This window comes from Oncorhynchus mykiss, chromosome 17 (assembly GCF_013265735.2).
Source record: "Oncorhynchus mykiss isolate Arlee chromosome 17, USDA_OmykA_1.1, whole genome shotgun sequence".
Taxonomy (NCBI): domain Eukaryota; kingdom Metazoa; phylum Chordata; class Actinopteri; order Salmoniformes; family Salmonidae; genus Oncorhynchus; species Oncorhynchus mykiss.
In genome coordinates, this window is record NC_048581.1 from 14,874,225 (window position 1) to 14,891,724 (window position 17,500).

At 46.4% G+C, this 17,500-nt stretch overlaps 1 protein-coding gene across 3 annotated transcripts in view; it reads left to right on the plus strand.

The window, feature by feature from the left end:
* The first annotated feature begins 1,231 nt into the window (after positions 1-1,231).
* Positions 1,232-17,500, plus strand: part of LOC110494866 (Kv channel-interacting protein 2) — a 28,411-nt gene continuing 12,142 nt past the window's right edge. For 2 of the 3 annotated variants that reach the window (XM_036949057.1, XM_036949059.1), the window contains exon 1: positions 10,755-11,150. In XM_036949057.1, coding sequence (XP_036804952.1) covers positions 11,063-11,150 — 88 coding nt within the window. In that variant the 5' untranslated portion in view covers positions 10,755-11,062. Of the gene's footprint in view, positions 1,973-10,754; positions 11,151-17,500 lie in introns of those variants that run through there. The other variant, XM_036949058.1, reaches the window with a different exon arrangement.

A 17,500-nucleotide genomic window follows, 5' to 3' on the forward strand; every position in this document is an offset into this window, starting at 1 on the left:
TACTGCCTCTGATCTGGTGGACTCACTAAACAGAGAACATCCCTGATCATCCCTAATGCCTCTGATCTGGAGGACTCACTAAACAGAGAACATCCCTGATCATCCCTAATGCCTCTGATCTGGCGGACTCACTAAACAGAGAACATCCCTGATCATCCCTAATGCATCTGATCTGGAGGACTCACTAAACAGAGAACATCCCTGATCATCCCTAATGCCTCTGATCTGGAGGACTCACTAAACAGAGAACATCCCTGGTCATCCCTAATGCCTCTGATCTGGAGGACTCACTAAACAGAGAACATCCCTGATCATCCCTACTGCCTCTGATCTGGAGGACTCACTAAACAGAGAACATCCCTGATCATCCCTAATGCCTCTGATCTGGCGGACTCACTAAACAGAGAACATCCCTGATCATCCCCAATGTCTCTGATCTGGCGGACTCACTAAACAGAGAACATCCCTGGTCATCCCTACTGCCTCTGATCTGGAGGACTCACTAAACAGAGAACATCCCTGATCATCCCTAATGTCTCTGATCTGGAGGACTCACTAAACAGAGAACATCCCTGATCATCCCTAATGTCTCTGATCTGGAGGACTCACTAAACAGAGAACATCCCTGATCATCCCTAATGCCTCTGATCTGGAGGACTCACTAAACAGAGAACATCCCTGATCATCCCTAATGCCTCTGATCTGGAGGACTCACTAAACAGAGAACATCCCTGATCATCCCTAATGCCTCTGATATGGCGGACTCACTAAACAGAGAACATCCCTGATCATCCCTACTGTCTCTGATCTGGAGGACTCACTAAACAGAGAACATCCCTGATCATCCCTACTGTCTCTGATCTGGAGGACTCACTAAACAGAGAACATCTCTGGTCATCCCTAATGCCTCTGATCTGGAGGACTCACTAAACACAAATGCTTTGTTTGTAAATGATGTCTGAGTGTTGGAGGGCGCCCCTGGGTATCTGTAAATGATGTCTGAGTGTTGGAGGGCGCCCCTGGGTATCTGTAAATTATGTCTGAGTGTTGGAGGGCGCCCCTGGGTATCTGTAAATAAATGTTCTGGTTTGCTTCATGTAAGGAGTTTGAGTATGTTTAAAGCATATTTAAAACCAAATACTTTTACACTTTTACTGGAGTAGTATTTTACTGGGTGACTTTTACTTGAGTCATTTTCTATTAAGGGATCTACTTTTACTCGAGTATGACAGTTGCGTACTTTTCCCACCACTGGTAGTATACAGGGAACAGGTTTCCATCTGGGAGCCACGCTCCGTCTCCGCGGGGTGATTCTCACCGTCGGATGAATCCATTGTCTACAGCCGTTGAGCTGAGTGGGTTTTTCTCAAAGACATCTGAGGTCAACTGCTAATTTCTCTCTTTTTATCCTCAGTCGATATACGAAACAAATGTCAGGAACCAAGGGAATTAAAACAAGATTTGACGATTTCAACCAACTCAATGTCATTATTATGTATCCTATAAAGTAACCATCTGTATTATTTTGAGGTTTAATTGAAGTTTTGTGGGTAAGCTGTAGACTTGAATGTGCTGTGAAGCTTGTAGGCTAGTTGTCTAACTGGCTCGGTGCGAGGTTGTTTACATTTAGACAGGGGTGCGCAGCGTCGAGAGCAGTTGACAGGTTCACTGTCGCCGAAGTTGGTGTTCTTCTGACGACCGGGAAAGGACCACTCCGAAAAATATTTGATTCGGTGTTTTTTAAAAGAGAATTTGGTTATTTTCCCTTTTACCTTTGAATAACGTGTGAAATGTAGCTGGAATGAACCGGAGAGATTAATCCTGGAACCAAAGGGAGACGGAGAGAGAGAGAGAGAGAGGGATATTTCACCAGTGGTTTGGTAAGCACTTCTCCCGAACATGAAGGAGAAAAGTCGGGATCAGAGCTTTTCTGACTCCCGGGAACTAGACGGGTCTTATGATCCGCTCACCGGTAAGTAGATAATCATTTCCCTTTTCGTTTGGATTATTAATTGCAATGGATAATAAATTGGAAAATATATGCTAGTTGAAGTATGTTGGTTTTGTTAGTTTGCTGACCTGGCTTTTGGTAGGCTATCTTCTCTGTCTCTGGATATGACATCCTTATAATAATAAAAATAATACTAATAATCATGATGTAAATTATGTGCTTCATTTGGTGGCCCATCAATGACTTAAATCAACCTATTAACAGCATGGAAACTGTGCTGTACGCACAAAGCAAAGTGGAGGACAATCATATATGTGTTTCAAACTGAAATAATCGGACAGATGGGCCAGTAATACACTTCTTCCCCCACAGCGTTTAATTTTTTTTTAAATGTCACAGCGCGTGCCGCGTGGCCTGATTTGATGAGTCAGCAGCGGCGGTTTAACGGTCCGACTCCATCCCGGACCCCGAGCGGTAGTTTGACGAGCGGGCGGGAGAAATGGGATCCACCCATATGGATAATTTCCCTGCCTAGTCATAAGTTCTGCCGGCTCTCGCGACACGGGCAACCGACCAAGGTCACTGTTAAGGGCGCCCTGGGATAATGGCACGGGCGGAAAATGAATGAATGAGGCGTCTAATTACTGTTGATTTTAGGGGGTTGTTTCTAACGAATGATGAACAGTCTATTGTTAGTTAGCGGACGAGGGCTGCATCTCAATCGTCTAAGGTAGCGCCGTCTCTCCTCATCTCCTCTCCTCCATTTATAGTCAAATATATTGAGAGAGGTGAAAACATGTAGACTGAGGTATTCTCTCGAGACATACGGTTTGCTTCCGGCAATGTATCCATGCTCCAGGCTTACGACCAGGTCTGAGGTGCTGAAACAAGCCGAGTCACGTGGCGCTCTCCATGGTCCTGAACATAGAAATATCATCCATTCCATTTCTATGGTCCTTGTAGTGTTTGGAGTTTGGTCTGTTTGAACGGGAGAGAGGTGGGATTGGTTGTTCCTTCCTTCCTTCCTTCCTTCCTTCCTTCCTTGCTTCCTTGTTCCTTCCTTCCTTCCTTCCTTGATGTCCTTCCTTTCTTCCTTCCTCTGTTCAATGTATTGGTGGAAGTGGTATGTTTCTTACTCAACCATCCCTCTCACTTATTAGGGGACATTTTAAGGAGAGGAGATGAGGAAAGGAAGCTAGTTAAGCCAAGAGAATATTGTCACAAAGCCCTTGGCTCACTATGAGTGTGATCTAATGACAGACACGTTTGTCCATCAAATGTCACAATTTGAGGTGCCTCAGTCTGTTAGCAACAATTTCCACCTCCCAACTGTTGTTGTACTGTTCTTCCCTTGACTGTGGTTGCATGCCAAATGGCACCCTATTCCCTATATAGTGCACTATGTTTGGGTCAAAGTAGTGCTTTATGTAGGGAATAGGGTGCCATTTGGAGGCTCAGCCTGGGAAGATAAAAGTATAATTTGAGACAAGGAGGGATCAGCCAATGTTTGGTTGCAGACACACTCATATTCATTTTCTATTTAATGCTCTGTGTGTGTGTGTGTGTCTGTGTCTGTGTCTGTCAGTGTGTGGGTGTCTGTGTGTGTGTGTGTGTGTCTGCTCCGATAACTCTAGTCTTTTGTTCTCTCTGACAGATTGTCAAACAGCTCCCGAAATACTGCAATTCTCATTCTACAAAAGTCTCTGATAACGCAATCATTATTTGATCATTTACAGGAAGGAGTGTTAGACAGCGTGTGCATCCCAAATGGATCCCTATTGAGTGCATAGGGTCCTGGTCAAAAGTAGTGCACTATGTAGGGACCAGGCTGCCATTTGGGACTCAGACAGTGTTAGACGGCAGATTTTGATATGGTGATAGATCTGGTCCCAGATCAGTTTGTGCTCATGTTTGGCATGACAGTTCTATAATGAGTTGGAAGAGAGAAGAAGTGTTTATTTCCAGCTTTATCCACCGGTGTGTCTTTTCATCAGAAAGGATTGCTAATGGTACCTTCATGTGTACAGCATTAGTGTTCCCAGATGTTTTATTCATTAGATTTTATGTAGATGTTATTTTTTTCCAAACGCTATATTTGTTGAGGTGGAAAGGAATGTTTGTATCCTGTGTATTTGACTGTGATCTGTGGCCGTCTCACCAAGCTATCTTAAGATGGATGGATGAATAGATGAGTGACAGATGGATGGATGAATAGATGAGTCACAGATGGATGGTTGAATAGATGAGTGACAGATGGATGAATAGATGAGTGAAAAATGGATGGATGGATAGATGAGTGAAAGATGGATGAATAGTGTCCAGTTTGGACTACACCCTACTATAACCCCTCTGGGGTTAATAAGGGGTTAAATACATATTTTTTAAATTATAATAAAAAAATGTTTGTTTCCTGATTTCTCAGATATAGGACTGACACTTCAGAATAAACTTCCTTTAGATATTTTTTTGGGGGACTATCTATCCATTGTTCCTTGTAGTGAATCTGTTATTCAATGTGTTTGTATTGGTGCTAATAGCAGTACGGCCAAATAAACGTTTTCATCAAATCATTTTTTTTCATGTATGTTTTTTATACTTCAAGGGGTCTTAACATTCAAAATCAAACAGCAGAATGATCCTTGGTATGACCTTCTTAAAACAATTCCATATCAAATAGCAAAATGATCCTTGGTATGACCTTCTTAAAACAATTCCATATCAAACAGCAAAATGATCCTTGGTTTGACCTTCTTAAAACAATTCCATATCAAACAGCAAAATGATCCTTGGTTTGACCTTCTTAAAACAATTCCATATCAAACAGCAAAATGATCCTTGGTTTGACCTTCTTAAAACAATTACATATCAAACAGCAAAATGATCCTTGGTTTGACCTTCTTAAAACAATTACATATCAAACAGCAAAATGATCCTTGGTTTGACCTTCTTAAAACAATTCCATATCAAGCAGCAAAATGATCCTTGGTTTGACCTTCTTAAAACAATTACATATCAAACAGCAAAATGATCCTTGGTTTGACCTTCTTAAAACAATTACATACCAAATAGCAAAATGATCCTTGGTTTGACCTTCTTAAAACAATTCCATATCAAACAGCAAAATGATCCTTGGTATGACCTTCTTAAAACAATTCCATATCAAATAGCAAAATGATCCTTGGTTTGACCTTCTTAAAACAATTCCATATAGCTTAGTAGTATCCCCTTAGACAGGGCTTAGACAGGGCTTAGACTCTGGTGGGTTAAGCCTGTCCCAACCTTAACCCTTACCTCAACCATTTGGAGTTAATGCCTAACCTTTAGAATTCGGAGTTAAGGCCTAAACTTAACCTTCAACACTTTGAAATGTGATGTTTGAGGAACGTGGATGTCTAATTGTGATGTGAGAGCGTGTTGCTTTCGTAACCCAGGTTTTAATCGCTCCTCTCTTTCCACGGTAAATTAAACAACTCTATAACACCACAGAATCCTGCATCGCCGGCTCAGATCTGAATCTCAGATTGGTAATCAATGGGATTCCTGGAGGGGCCTTAGTCAGAGTGTGTGTGTGTGTGTGTGTGTGTGTAAGGTAAGTGTGTGTGTGTATCAGTGTACTGTGTGTGGTTTGCAGTTCAGAACGTTGGGACCACGGGCCACATAGGAGCTGTCAATCCCACGACAGCACAGCAGCTGGCCTGCTATGGAAAAACAAACAGAGATATACACACACACAGGCACGTATGCACACTTATGAACAACACACACACAGGAAACAATGCATGTGATGACACACACACACACACACAAACACACACAGAGAGAGACACACACAGAGAGAGAGACAGGGAGAGGGAGAAAGTTGGAGGGAGAGAGAGAGAGACCGAGAGAGAGGGGGAGAGAAGGAAAAAGAGGGAGAGAGTTGGAGGGAGAGAGAGAGAGACCGAGAGAGAGGGGGAGAGAAGGAAAAAGAGGGAGAGAGTTGGAGGGAGAGAGAGAGAGGGGGAGAGAAGGAAATAGAGGGAGAGAGTTTGAGGGAGAGAGAGACAGAGAGAGGGGGAGAGAAGGAAAAAGAGGGAGAGAGTTGGATGGAGAGAGAGGGCCAGATGTTTGGGAGTCGTTGCTGTTTAGCCTCTCTGACCTCCGCTTCATATTATCCCCATGTTTATACCGTGTTAGATTAGGGAGGCTATCACTCTTCTCATCCAGTCCGTGTCTATGTGTGTGTGTGTGTGTGTGTGTCTGTCTGTGTGTGTGTCTGTGTGTCTGTCTGTGTGTGTGTCTGTCTGTGTGTGTGTGTGTGTTCTCATCTCTTCCTGTCTCTTTTCCAGCACACTGAGCCTTGGCCTTATTGAGGTCGTTTGGCCACAGTTCAATCCCTCCATTCAGGGCAGATGGCATTGGCGCTGTGTGTGTGTGTGTGTGTGTGTGTTTGTTTGTGTCTCTGTGTGTTTGTGTCTCTGCGTGTGTACATCGGCTGCATCAATTACACAAGCCTCACTTTCATTATTCGTTACACAACATTGATTGTTATACAACGGGGAGGGTTGTGTTCATTAGGTCCCAGACGGACAAAAACACACTGAAACAGGGAGGGATCTACCTAGACTTTTGTAATGAGAAACGCTCATTTGTAGTTTTACATTTCAAAACGTTTTTTTGTTGCGTGTCCTGATGAACACAACACTGGCAAGCGAAACCAAACGGTTTAAACTCACTCTTAGGTCATGAATTTTGGCTTTTAGTTTTTTAAGCTGCTGTCCTGATTGTCCCTCATCTGTTCCTGTAGGACTGACTTCAATAGCCCCCTGTTCTTGATTAAGCCCTTGACCATGTGACCTGGAAAACTCAGGGTCCAAATTATGATCATTGACTTCAAGGGGACTATAGGTACACAAGACTGTGTGTGTGTGTGTGTGTGTGTGTGTGTGTGTGTGTGTGTGTGTGTGTGTGTGTGTTCATGCGAGAAATTACAGTTATTTAACCTTACTAAATTACACCATTTTACCTTTTATTTAACGAGGCAAGTCAGTTAAGAACAAATTCTTATTTACAATGACAACCTAGGAACAGTGGGTTAACTGGTCTAGGAACAGTGGGTTAACTGGTCTAGGAACAGTGGGTTAACTGGTCTAGGAACAGTGGGTTAACTGGTCTAGGAACAGTGGGTTAACTGGTCTAGGAACAGTGGGTTAACTGGTCTAGGAACAGCGGGTTAACTGGTCTAGGAACAGTGTGTTAACTGGTCTAGGAACAGTGGGTTAACTGGTCTAGGAACAGCGGGTTAACTGGTCTAGGAACAGTGGGTTAACTGGTCTAGGAACAGCGGGTTAACTGGTCTAGGAACAGCGGGTTAACTGGTCTAGGAACAGTGTGTTAACTGGTCTAGGAACAGTGGGTTAACTGGTCTAGGAACAGCGGGTTAACTGGTCTAGGAACAGCGGGTTAACTGGTCTAGGAACAGCGGGTTAACTGGTCTAGGAACAGCGGGTTAACTGGTCTAGGAACAGCGGGTTAACTGGTCTAGGAACAGCGGGTTAACTGGTCTAGGAACAGCGGGTTAACTGGTCTAGGAACAGCGGGTTAACTGGTCTAGGAACAGCGGGTTAACTGGTCTAGGAACAGCGGGTTAACTGGTCTAGGAACAGTGGGTTAACTGGTCTAGGAACAGTGGGTTAACTGGTCTAGGAACAGTGGGTTAACTGCCTGTTCAGGGGCAGAACCACAGATTTTGTCAGCTCAGGGATTCGGTTACTGGCCCAACGCTCTAACCGCTAGGCTACCTGTCTCTAACCGCTAGGCTACCTGTCTCTAACCGCTAGGCTACCTGTCTCTAACCGCTAGGCTACCTGTCTCTAACCACTAGGCTACCTGTCTCTAACCACTAGGCTACCTGTCTCTAACCACTAGCCTACCTGCCTCTAACCACTAGGCTACCTGTCTCTAACCACTAGGCTACCTGTCTCTAACCACTAGGCTACCTGTCTCTAACCACTAGGCTACCTGTGTCTAACCACTAGGCTACCTGTCTCTAACCACTAGGTTACCTGCCTCTAACCACTAGGCTACCTGTCTCTAACCACTAGGCTACCTGTCTCTAACCACTAGCCTACCTGTCTCTAACCGCTAGGCTACCTGTCTCTAACCACTAGGTTACCTGCCTCTAACCGCTAGGCTACCTGTCTCTAACCGCTAGGCTACCTGTCTCTAACCGCTAGGCTACCTGTCTCTAACCGCTAGGCTACCTGTCTCTAACCGCTAGGCTACCTGTCTCTAACCGCCAGGCTACCTGTCTCTAACCGCCAGGCTACCTGTCTCTAACTGCTAGGCTACCTGTCTCTAACCGCTAGGCTACCTGTCTCTAACCGCTAGGCTACCTGTCTCTAACCGCTAGGCTACCTGTCTCTAACCGCTAGACTACCTGCCTCCTGAATAAAACTCATCTCGTCATATGCCTGCTGTAGTTATTATAGTACAGGATAGTCCCAAATGGCACCCTATTCACTATTTAGTGCACCACCATTGACCCTGGTCAAAAGTAGTGCACTCTATAGGGAATAGGAAGCCAGTTGGGAGTGGAACAAACCCAGGTGTTCTCGTTTGAAGCGGATGTTTTCTGGTTCGACGTTGCCACAAAGTAGCTCAACACTTCCACCTGGTGGAAGAAATGACACATAACATCCCCTCGAGGCTGACGACCTGCTGGGCTCACCAGGTGGCAACACTGTCTATCAGACATCAATCACTATGTATCAAGTCTCAGAGTAATAGTGCTGGTCTAGGATCAGGTCCCACCCCCTGTCCATATGCTCATATCAATTATGATCTAAAAGGCCAAACTGATTCTAGATCAGTACTCCTACTCTGAGGCTTTGTGGATACTGGCCCAGGTCCCTCCTGTCCATAAGGTCTTATTGATTATGATCTAATAAAGGTTTAACTGATCCTAGACCAGCACTGATACAGCTTGATATATACAGCCCCAGATTGTACAATATGCTCGAGGTAGAACAGCCTTATTAATCATGTGTATTGTTCCCCTCTGTGTTGTTGTAGGAGCTTGATGTGGAATATAATCAATTCACCACTACACACTGATCTAAGGCCTGTTTTACAATTCCCCCTGTAATGGTTCAGATATGATGAGGTGAAACCGAGGACAATGCACTTTGTGTTGGTTGGCCTTTAAACCGGTCAGTGTGGATTGTGACGTTTCCATGGCGATGATCATCAACTCTAATTCGCTGGCGGAGCAGAGAACGATTGAGAGAGAGAGAGAGGTGTTAAACAAAAGGTGAGTGAAAGAGAGAGGGAGGACAAATTATTATATAGAAGAGGGCGGAGAGAAGAGATTGATAGAGACAGATGAGTGTGAGATGTTTTCTGATCAAACAGAACGGCACACAAGGAAAGATCACCGGTCATATCCGTGCAAACACGAAGTGTTGCATCACCTCAAGCAAAGAGAGAGGAGAGGGGAGAGTAGAGAGAGAGGAGATTAGAGAGAGAGGAGATTCGAGAGAGAGGAGATTATAGAGGAGAGAGAGGAGAGCAGAGGAGAGGAGAGAGAGAGAGGAGAGCAGAGAGGAGAGAGAGGAGAGGAGAGCAGAAAGAGAGGAGAGGGGAGGAGAGCAGAGAGAGAGGAGAGCAGAGAAGGAGAGGAGAGGAGAGCAGAGAGAGGGGAGAGAGAGGAGAGCGGAGAGTGGAGAGCAGAGAGGAGAAGAGAGGAGAGGAGAGTGAAAAGGGAGAGGAGAGCAGAGATAGAGGAGAGCAGAGCAGAGAGGAGAGCAGAGAGAGAGGAGAGCAGAGAGAGGAGAGGAGAGCAGAGATAGAGGAGAGTGAAAAGGGAGAGGAGAGCAGAGATAGAGGAGAGTGAAAAGAGAGAGGAGAGCAGAGATAGAGAAGAGGAGAGTGAAAAGAGAGAGGAGAGCAGAGATAGAGAAGAGGAGAGTGAAAAGAGAGAGGAACATTGGGAAGAAGAAAGAAGAGAAGAAAGAGAGAGAACATAACAATGAGACTTCCTTTTCTGACCCTTGACCTCTTGAGTGTGTCGCTTCAAGGTTTCCTACAGATACAGATCTAGGATCAGCTTCGCCTCCTCCAATCCTAAGCTTAACCATTAGTGGTGGAAATGCAAAAGGGGAATTTCACTTTGGGTGTGACAGATGGAGGAACACTGAGTGGTTCGGTGTAGAGTGAAGTTGCCCCTAGGGTCAGTTTTGCATTTAAAGTTTTGATAAGGGGGGGAAGCTGATCCTAGTACTGGACCTAGAGATAACTTCACCCAGAGAGAGAGAGTGAGAGTGAGAAAGAGATTGATAGAGAAAGAGGAAAGAGAGATGCAGAAGACAGGGACAGAGAAAGAGAGAGAGATCCAGAGAGAGGAAGCCCTGGGGAGAGGACACAGTTTCCTCTTTAAGACCAGATCGCAACAAGTGGATCTGATTTGAACAAGCTCTCCAGGACCTGAGAGAGAGAAGGAGAGAGGGAGAGAGGGAGAGAGAGAGTCAGACAGGGAGCAAGAGAGAGAGAGAGAGAGAGATAATGAGAGAGGGAGTGAGAGATACAGAGAGAGAGAGAGAGAGAGATAATGAGAGAGGGAGTGAGAGATACAGAGAGAGAGAGAGAGAGAGAGAGATACAGACAGGGAGAGACAAGGAGAGAGAGAAGGAGAGAGAGACAAGGAGAGAGAGAGAGAGAGAGAAGGAGAGAGAGACAGACAGAGAGAGAGAGAGAGCGAGAAGGAAAGAGGGAGTGAGAGATACAGACAGGGAGAGACAATGAGAGAGAGGAGAGATACAGACAGGGAGAGAGAGAGAGAGAGAGAGAGAGAGAGAGAGAGAGAGAGAGAAACATAGAAATGAAAAGACGTTTAGTCGCTGCTCATCTTGACCCAGACCCAGATGGAGATCCAGTCCTAACAGAGCTCTCTGTAGAAGAAGAGGAACTGAACTCCTTGAAAATAGGATTACAAACCCTGGACTACAGTAGACCTGGGATTGTAGAGCCTCAACTACAGAACCCATAGAACCATAGGACCACTAACACAGAGAACTGCAACCTTACGACCATAACCTTAAACCTGCAACTACACAACCATAACCAACAATTGCAATGGGCCATCGCAGAAGAAGGTGCAAGAGACGACTCCTCAGGGTGGCCAGATACCTGTACCGCTGGTTCACTGGGACCCTGGTAGAAGGTACTGTAGGGGGATGGGGGGGGGGGGGGGGGGGGGGGGAAGAACACCAGGACCCTGGTAGAAGGTACTGTAGGGGGATGGGGGGGGGGGGGGGAGAACACCAGGACCCTGGTTGAAGGTACTGAAGGGAGATGGGGGGGAGAGAACACCAGGACCCTGGTAGAAGGTACTGTAGGGGGATGGGGGGGGGGGGGGGGAGAACACCAGGACCCTGGTAGAAGGTACTGTAGGGAGAAGGGGGGGGCAGAGAAGGGGGAGGGGGGGACACCAGGACCCTGGTAGAAGGTACTGTAGGGGTACACCAGGACCCTGGTAGAAGGTGCTGTAGGGAGAAGGGGGGGGGGGGGGGGCAGAGAAGGGGGAGGGGGGGACACCAGGACCCTGGTAGAAGGTACTGTAGGGGGACACCAGGACCCTGGTAGAAGGTACTATAGGGAGAAGGGGCTGGGGGGGACACCAGGACCCTGGTAGAAGGTACTGTAGGGAGATGGGGGGGGGGGGGGGAGAACACCAGGGCTACGTCCCAAATTACACCCTATTCCCTATGTAGTGCGCTACTTTTGACCATGGCCCATTTGACTCTGGTCAAAAGAAGTGCACTATCTAGGATATAGGGAACCAATTGGGACGCGGCCAGGGTGGAGGTTTCGTGGCGTAGTTATCCTGACTCACTGCGACACTGACAGAAGATTCTGTAGGGGAAGGGTTTCTCAAACTCGGTCCGGGGCCCCTCCTGGGAGCACGTTCTGTTTTTCTCCTCTGGCACTACACAGCTGATTCAAATAATCAACTCATCATCAAGCTTTGATGGTTTGAATCAGCTGTGTAGTGCCAGAGGAGAGAAACAGAACGTGCTCCCAGGAGGGGCCCCGGACTGAGTTTGAGAAACCCTTCAGCAGGAGAAGGTGATAAACATATAGACATAGAGCTACTATGTCTATGGGGAACAACACCTGGATAGGGAGTAGTGGTTGAGGGGTAAGTACCAGAGCTTATATACAGATTGATCTTCATGTGTTGCTTGGTGGGGGGGCTCCTGACCTCAGGGGGGACGGGGAAGGGGAAGTAGGAATGGAGGCAGAGCACCTGGATAGGCAGCAGGGGTGAGAGGTTGAGGGGGAAGGAATGGGTGGGACTGAGGGTGGAGGTTTTGTGAGGTACTCTCAATCTTTCTACCTCTCCCTCTTTCAGCTGTTGTAATGCTCTCTCTGTGACTTGCTGCCAGAGGTCTGTGTAGCTGTCCACATACTGTTGTAATGCCCTCTCTGTGACTTGCTACCAGAGGTCTGTGTAGCTGTCCACATACTGTTGTAATGCTCTCTCTGTGACTTGCTACCAGAGGTCTGTGTAGCTGTCCACATACTGTTGTAATGCTCTCTCTGTGACTTGCTACCAGAGGTCTGTGTAGCTGTCCACATAATGTTGTAATGCTCTCTGTGACTTGCTACCAGAGGTCTGTGTAGCTGTCCACATACTGTTGTAATGCTCTCTGTGACTTGCTACCAGAGGTCTGTGTAGCTGTCCACATACTGTTGGAATGCTCTCTCTGTGACTTGCTACCAGAGGTCTGTGTAGCTGTCCACATACTGTTGTAATGCTCTCTGTGACTTGCTACCAGAGGTCTGTGTAGCTGTCCACATACTGTTGTAATGCCCTCTCTGTGACTTGCTACCAGAGGTCTGTGTAGCTGTCCACATACTGTTGTAATGCTCTCTCTGTGACTTGCTACCAGAGGTCTGTGTAGCTGTCCACATACTGTTGTAATGCTCTCTCTGTGACTTGATACCAGAGGTCTGTGTAGCTGTCCACATACTGTTGTAATGCTCTCTGTGACTTGCTACCAGAGGTCTGTGTAGCTGTCCACATACTGTTGTAATTCTCTCTGTGACTTGCTAACAGAGGTCTGTGTAGCTGTCCACATACTGTTGTAATGCTCTCTGTGACTTGCTACCAGAGGTCTGTGTAGCTGTCCACATACTGTTGTAATGCTCTCTGTGACTTGCTACCAGAGGTCTGTGTAGCTGTCCACATACTGTTGTAATGCCCTCTCTGTGACTTGCTACCAGAGGCCTGTGTAGCTGTCCACATACTGTTGTAATGCCCTCTCTGTGACTTGCTACCAGAGGTCTGTGTAGCTGTCCACATACTGTTGTAATGCTCTCTCTGTGACTTGCTACCAGAGGTCTGTGTAGCTGTCCACATATTGTTGTAATGCTCTCTCTGTGACTTGCTACCAGAGGTCTGTGTAGCTGTCCACATACTGTTGTAATGCCCTCTCTGTGACTTGCTACCAGATGTCTGTGTAGCTGTCCACATACTGTTGTAATGCCCTCTCTGTGACTTGCTACCAGAGGCCTGTGTAGCTGTCCACATACTGTTGTAATGCTCTCTCTGTGACTTGCTACCAGAGGTCTGTGTAGCTGTCCACATACTGTTGTAATGCTCTCTCTGTGACTTGCTACCAGAGGTCTGTGTAGCTGTCCACATACTGTTGTAATGCTCTCTCTGCGACTTGCTACCAGAGGTCTGTGTAGCTGTCCACATACTGTTGTAATGCCCTCTCTGTGACTTGCTACCAGAGGTCTGTGTAGCTGTCCACATACTGTTGTAATGCCCTCTCTGTGACTTGCTACCAGAGGCCTGTGTAGCTGTCCACATACTGTTGTAATGCCCTCTCTGTGACTTGCTACCAGAGGTCTGTGTAGCTGTCCACATACTGTTGTAATGCTCTCTCTGTGACTTGCTACCAGAGGTCTGTGTAGCTGTCCACATACTGTTGTAATGCTCTCTCTCTGTGACTTGCTACCAGAGGTCTGTGTAGCTGTCCACATACTGTTGTAATGCTCTCTCTGTGACTTGCTACCAAAGGTCTGTGTAGCTGTCCACATACTGTTGTAATGCTCTCTCTGTGACTTGCTGCCAGAGGTCTGTGTAGCTGTCCACATACTGTTGTAAGGCTCTCTCTGTGACTTGCTACCAGAGGTCTGTGTAGCTGTCCACATACTGTTGTAATGCTCTCTCTGTGACTTGCTACCAGAGGTCTGTGTAGCTGTCCACATACTGTTGTAATGCTCTCTCTGTGACTTGCTACCAGAGGTCTGTGTAGCTGTCCACATACTGTTGTAAGGCTCTCTCTCTGTGACTTGCTACCAGAGGTCTGTGTAGCTGTCCACATACTGTTGTAAGGCTCTCTCTCTGTGACTTGCTACCAGAGGTCTGTGTAGCTGTCCACATACTGTTGTAATGCTCTCTCTCTGTGACTTGCTACCAGAGGACTGTGTAGCTGTCCACATACTGTTGTAATGCTCTCTGCGACTTGCTACCAGAGGCCTGTGTAGCTGTCCACATACTGTTGTAATGCTCTCTTTGTGACTTGCTACCAGAGGTCTGTGTAGCTGTCCACATACTTTTGTAATGCTCTCTCTGTGACTTGCTACCAGAGGTCTGTGTAGCTGTCCACATACTGTTGTAATGCTCTCTCTGTGACTTGCTACCAGAGGTCTGTGTAGCTGTCCACATACTGTTGTAATGCTCTCTCTGTGACTTGCTACCAGAGGTCTGTGTAGCTGTCCACATACTGTTGTAAGGCTCTCTCTCTGTGACTTGCTACCAGAGGTCTGTGTAGCTGTCCACATACTGTTGTAATGCTCTCTGTGTGACTTGCTACCAGAGGTCTGTGTAGCTGTCCACATACTGTTGTAATGCTCTCTCTGTGACTTGCTACCAGAGGTCTGTGTAGCTGTCCACATACTGTTGTAATGCTCTCTGTGACTTGCTACCAGAGGTCTGTGTAGCTGTCCACATACTGTTGTAATGCTCTCTCTGTGACTTGCTACCAAAGGTCTGTGTAGCTGTCCACATACTGTTGTAATGCTCTCTCTGTGACTTGCTACCAGAGGTCTGTGTAGCTGTCCACATACTGTTGTAATGCTCTCTGTGTGACTTGCTACCAGAGGTCTGTGTAGCTGTCCACATACTGTTGTAATGCTCTCTCTGTGACTTGCTACCAGAGGTCTGTGTAGCTGTCCACATACTGTTGTAATGCTCTCTCTGTGACTTGCTACCAGAGGTCTGTGTAGCTGTCCACATACTGTTGTAAGGCTCTCTCTCTGTGACTTGCTACCAGAGGTCTGTGTAGCTGTCCACATACTGTTGTAAGGCTCTCTCTCTGTGACTTGCTACCAGAGGTCTGTGTAGCTGTCCACATACTGTTGTAATGCTCTCTCTCTGTGACTTGCTACCAGAGGACTGTGTAGCTGTCCACATACTGTTGTAATGCTCTCTGCGACTTGCTACCAGAGGCCTGTGTAGCTGTCCACATACTGTTGTAATGCTCTCTTTGTGACTTGCTACCAGAGGTCTGTGTAGCTGTCCACATACTGTTGTAATGCTCTCTCTGTGACTTGCTACCAGAGGTCTGTGTAGCTGTCCACATACTGTTGTAATGCTCTCTCTGTGACTTGCTACCAGAGGTCTGTGTAGCTGTCCACATACTGTTGTAATGCTCTCTCTGTGACTTGCTACCAGAGGTCTGTGTAGCTGTCCACATACTGTTGTAAGGCTCTCTCTCTGTGACTTGCTACCAGAGGTCTGTGTAGCTGTCCACATACTGTTGTAATGCTCTCTCTGTGATTTGCTACCAGAGGTCTGTGTAGCTGTCCAAGGCGTTGAAATATCCACGCTGTTGTCTGGTCCTGGAATGGTTACTGTGCACCTTGGTTTGAATCGGGCTGGTAGTGAGTCCAAGCTACAGAAATAGGCCCACTGCTGCTCGCTACAAAATGGTGACTGTAGACCGTTTGAATGGGTGAGGAGCTGTGTGGTTGGGTTGAATCAGTGGTCTTGCCGCAGGCCTCAAAGACAAATCCTTCTAGAAGATCAGAGAGTTCAATCGAGTACCGTCTTAACTGAATGACATCAGAGACAGAATACAATAACCCCTCTTGGACAACGGGGTTCTGATGACTAGCCTCCAGGTTGTTACGCTGGTGGTGTGGAGGAGGTGGAAGGTCATTGAGAATACTATAACCCCTCTTGGACAACGGGGTTCTGATGACTAGCCTCCAGGTTGTTACGCTGGTGGTGTGGAGGAGGTGGAAGGTCATTGGAAGACTGCAGAACATCAAGTGAGAGACAAGGGATGAGTTGACATATAAATGCTCCCTGAGATTTATGCCCATAGGTTGACAGAAAGGGAAGTGATTATTGTCGAGTGAGCCCATAGGTTGACAGAAAGGGAAGTGATTATTGCCGAGTGAGCCCATAGGTTGACAGAAAGGGAAGTGATTATTGCCGAGTGAGCCCATAGGTTAATCAGAAAGGGAAGTGATTATTGCCGAGTGAGCCCATAGGTTAATCAGAAAGGGAAGTGATTATTTTCGAGTGAGCCCATAGGTTAATCAGAAAGGGAAGTGATTATTGTCAGAGTGAGCCCATAGGTTAATCAGAAAGGGAAGTGATTATTGCCGAGTGAGCCCATAGGTTAATCAGAAAGGGAAGTGATTATTGCCGAGTGAGCCCATAGGTTAATCAGAAAGGGAAGTGATTATTGCCGAGTGAGCCCATAGGTTAATCAGAAAGGGAAGTGATTATTGCCGAGTGAGCCCATAGGTTAATCAGAAAGGGAAGTGATTATTGCCGAGTGAGCCCATAGGTTAATCAGAAAGGGAAGTGATTATTGTCGAGTGAGCCCATAGGTTAATCAGAAAGGGAAGTGATTATTGTCGAGTGAGCCCATAGGTTAATCAGAAAGGGAAGTGATTATTGTCGAGTGAGCCCATAGGTTAATCAGAAAGGGAAGTGATTATTGTCGAGTGAGCCCATAGGTTAATCAGAAAGCGGGGTGGGTTTGCCTTAGTGAGCCATGCTCATTGGCTGAAGTTAATAGCTGAATGACATTCCACACATTTGTTCATGGTAAAGAAGAGATTTGACGTTATGCTGATGAGGTACCATTATAGAAACTACCATATCAATACACTATATATACTAAAGTATGTGGACACCCCTTCAAATTAGTGGATTTGGTTATTTCAGCCACACCCGTTGCTGACAGGTGTATAAAATCAAATCACACAGCCATGCAATCTTCATAGACAAACATTGACAGTAGAATGGCCTTACTGGAGAGCTCATAAAAATCCTCTGTCCTCGGTTGAAACACTCACTACTGAGTTCCAAACTGCTTTCCCAGTAGAATGGAGGCTGTTATAGCAGCAAATGGGGGACCAACTACATATTAATACCCATGATTCTGGAATCATAAGGTACCATTAAGGACAAGGCCTGGCTCTAATGCAGAGAGAGAGAGAGAGAGAGAGAGAGAGAGAGAGAGAGAGAGAGAGAGAGAG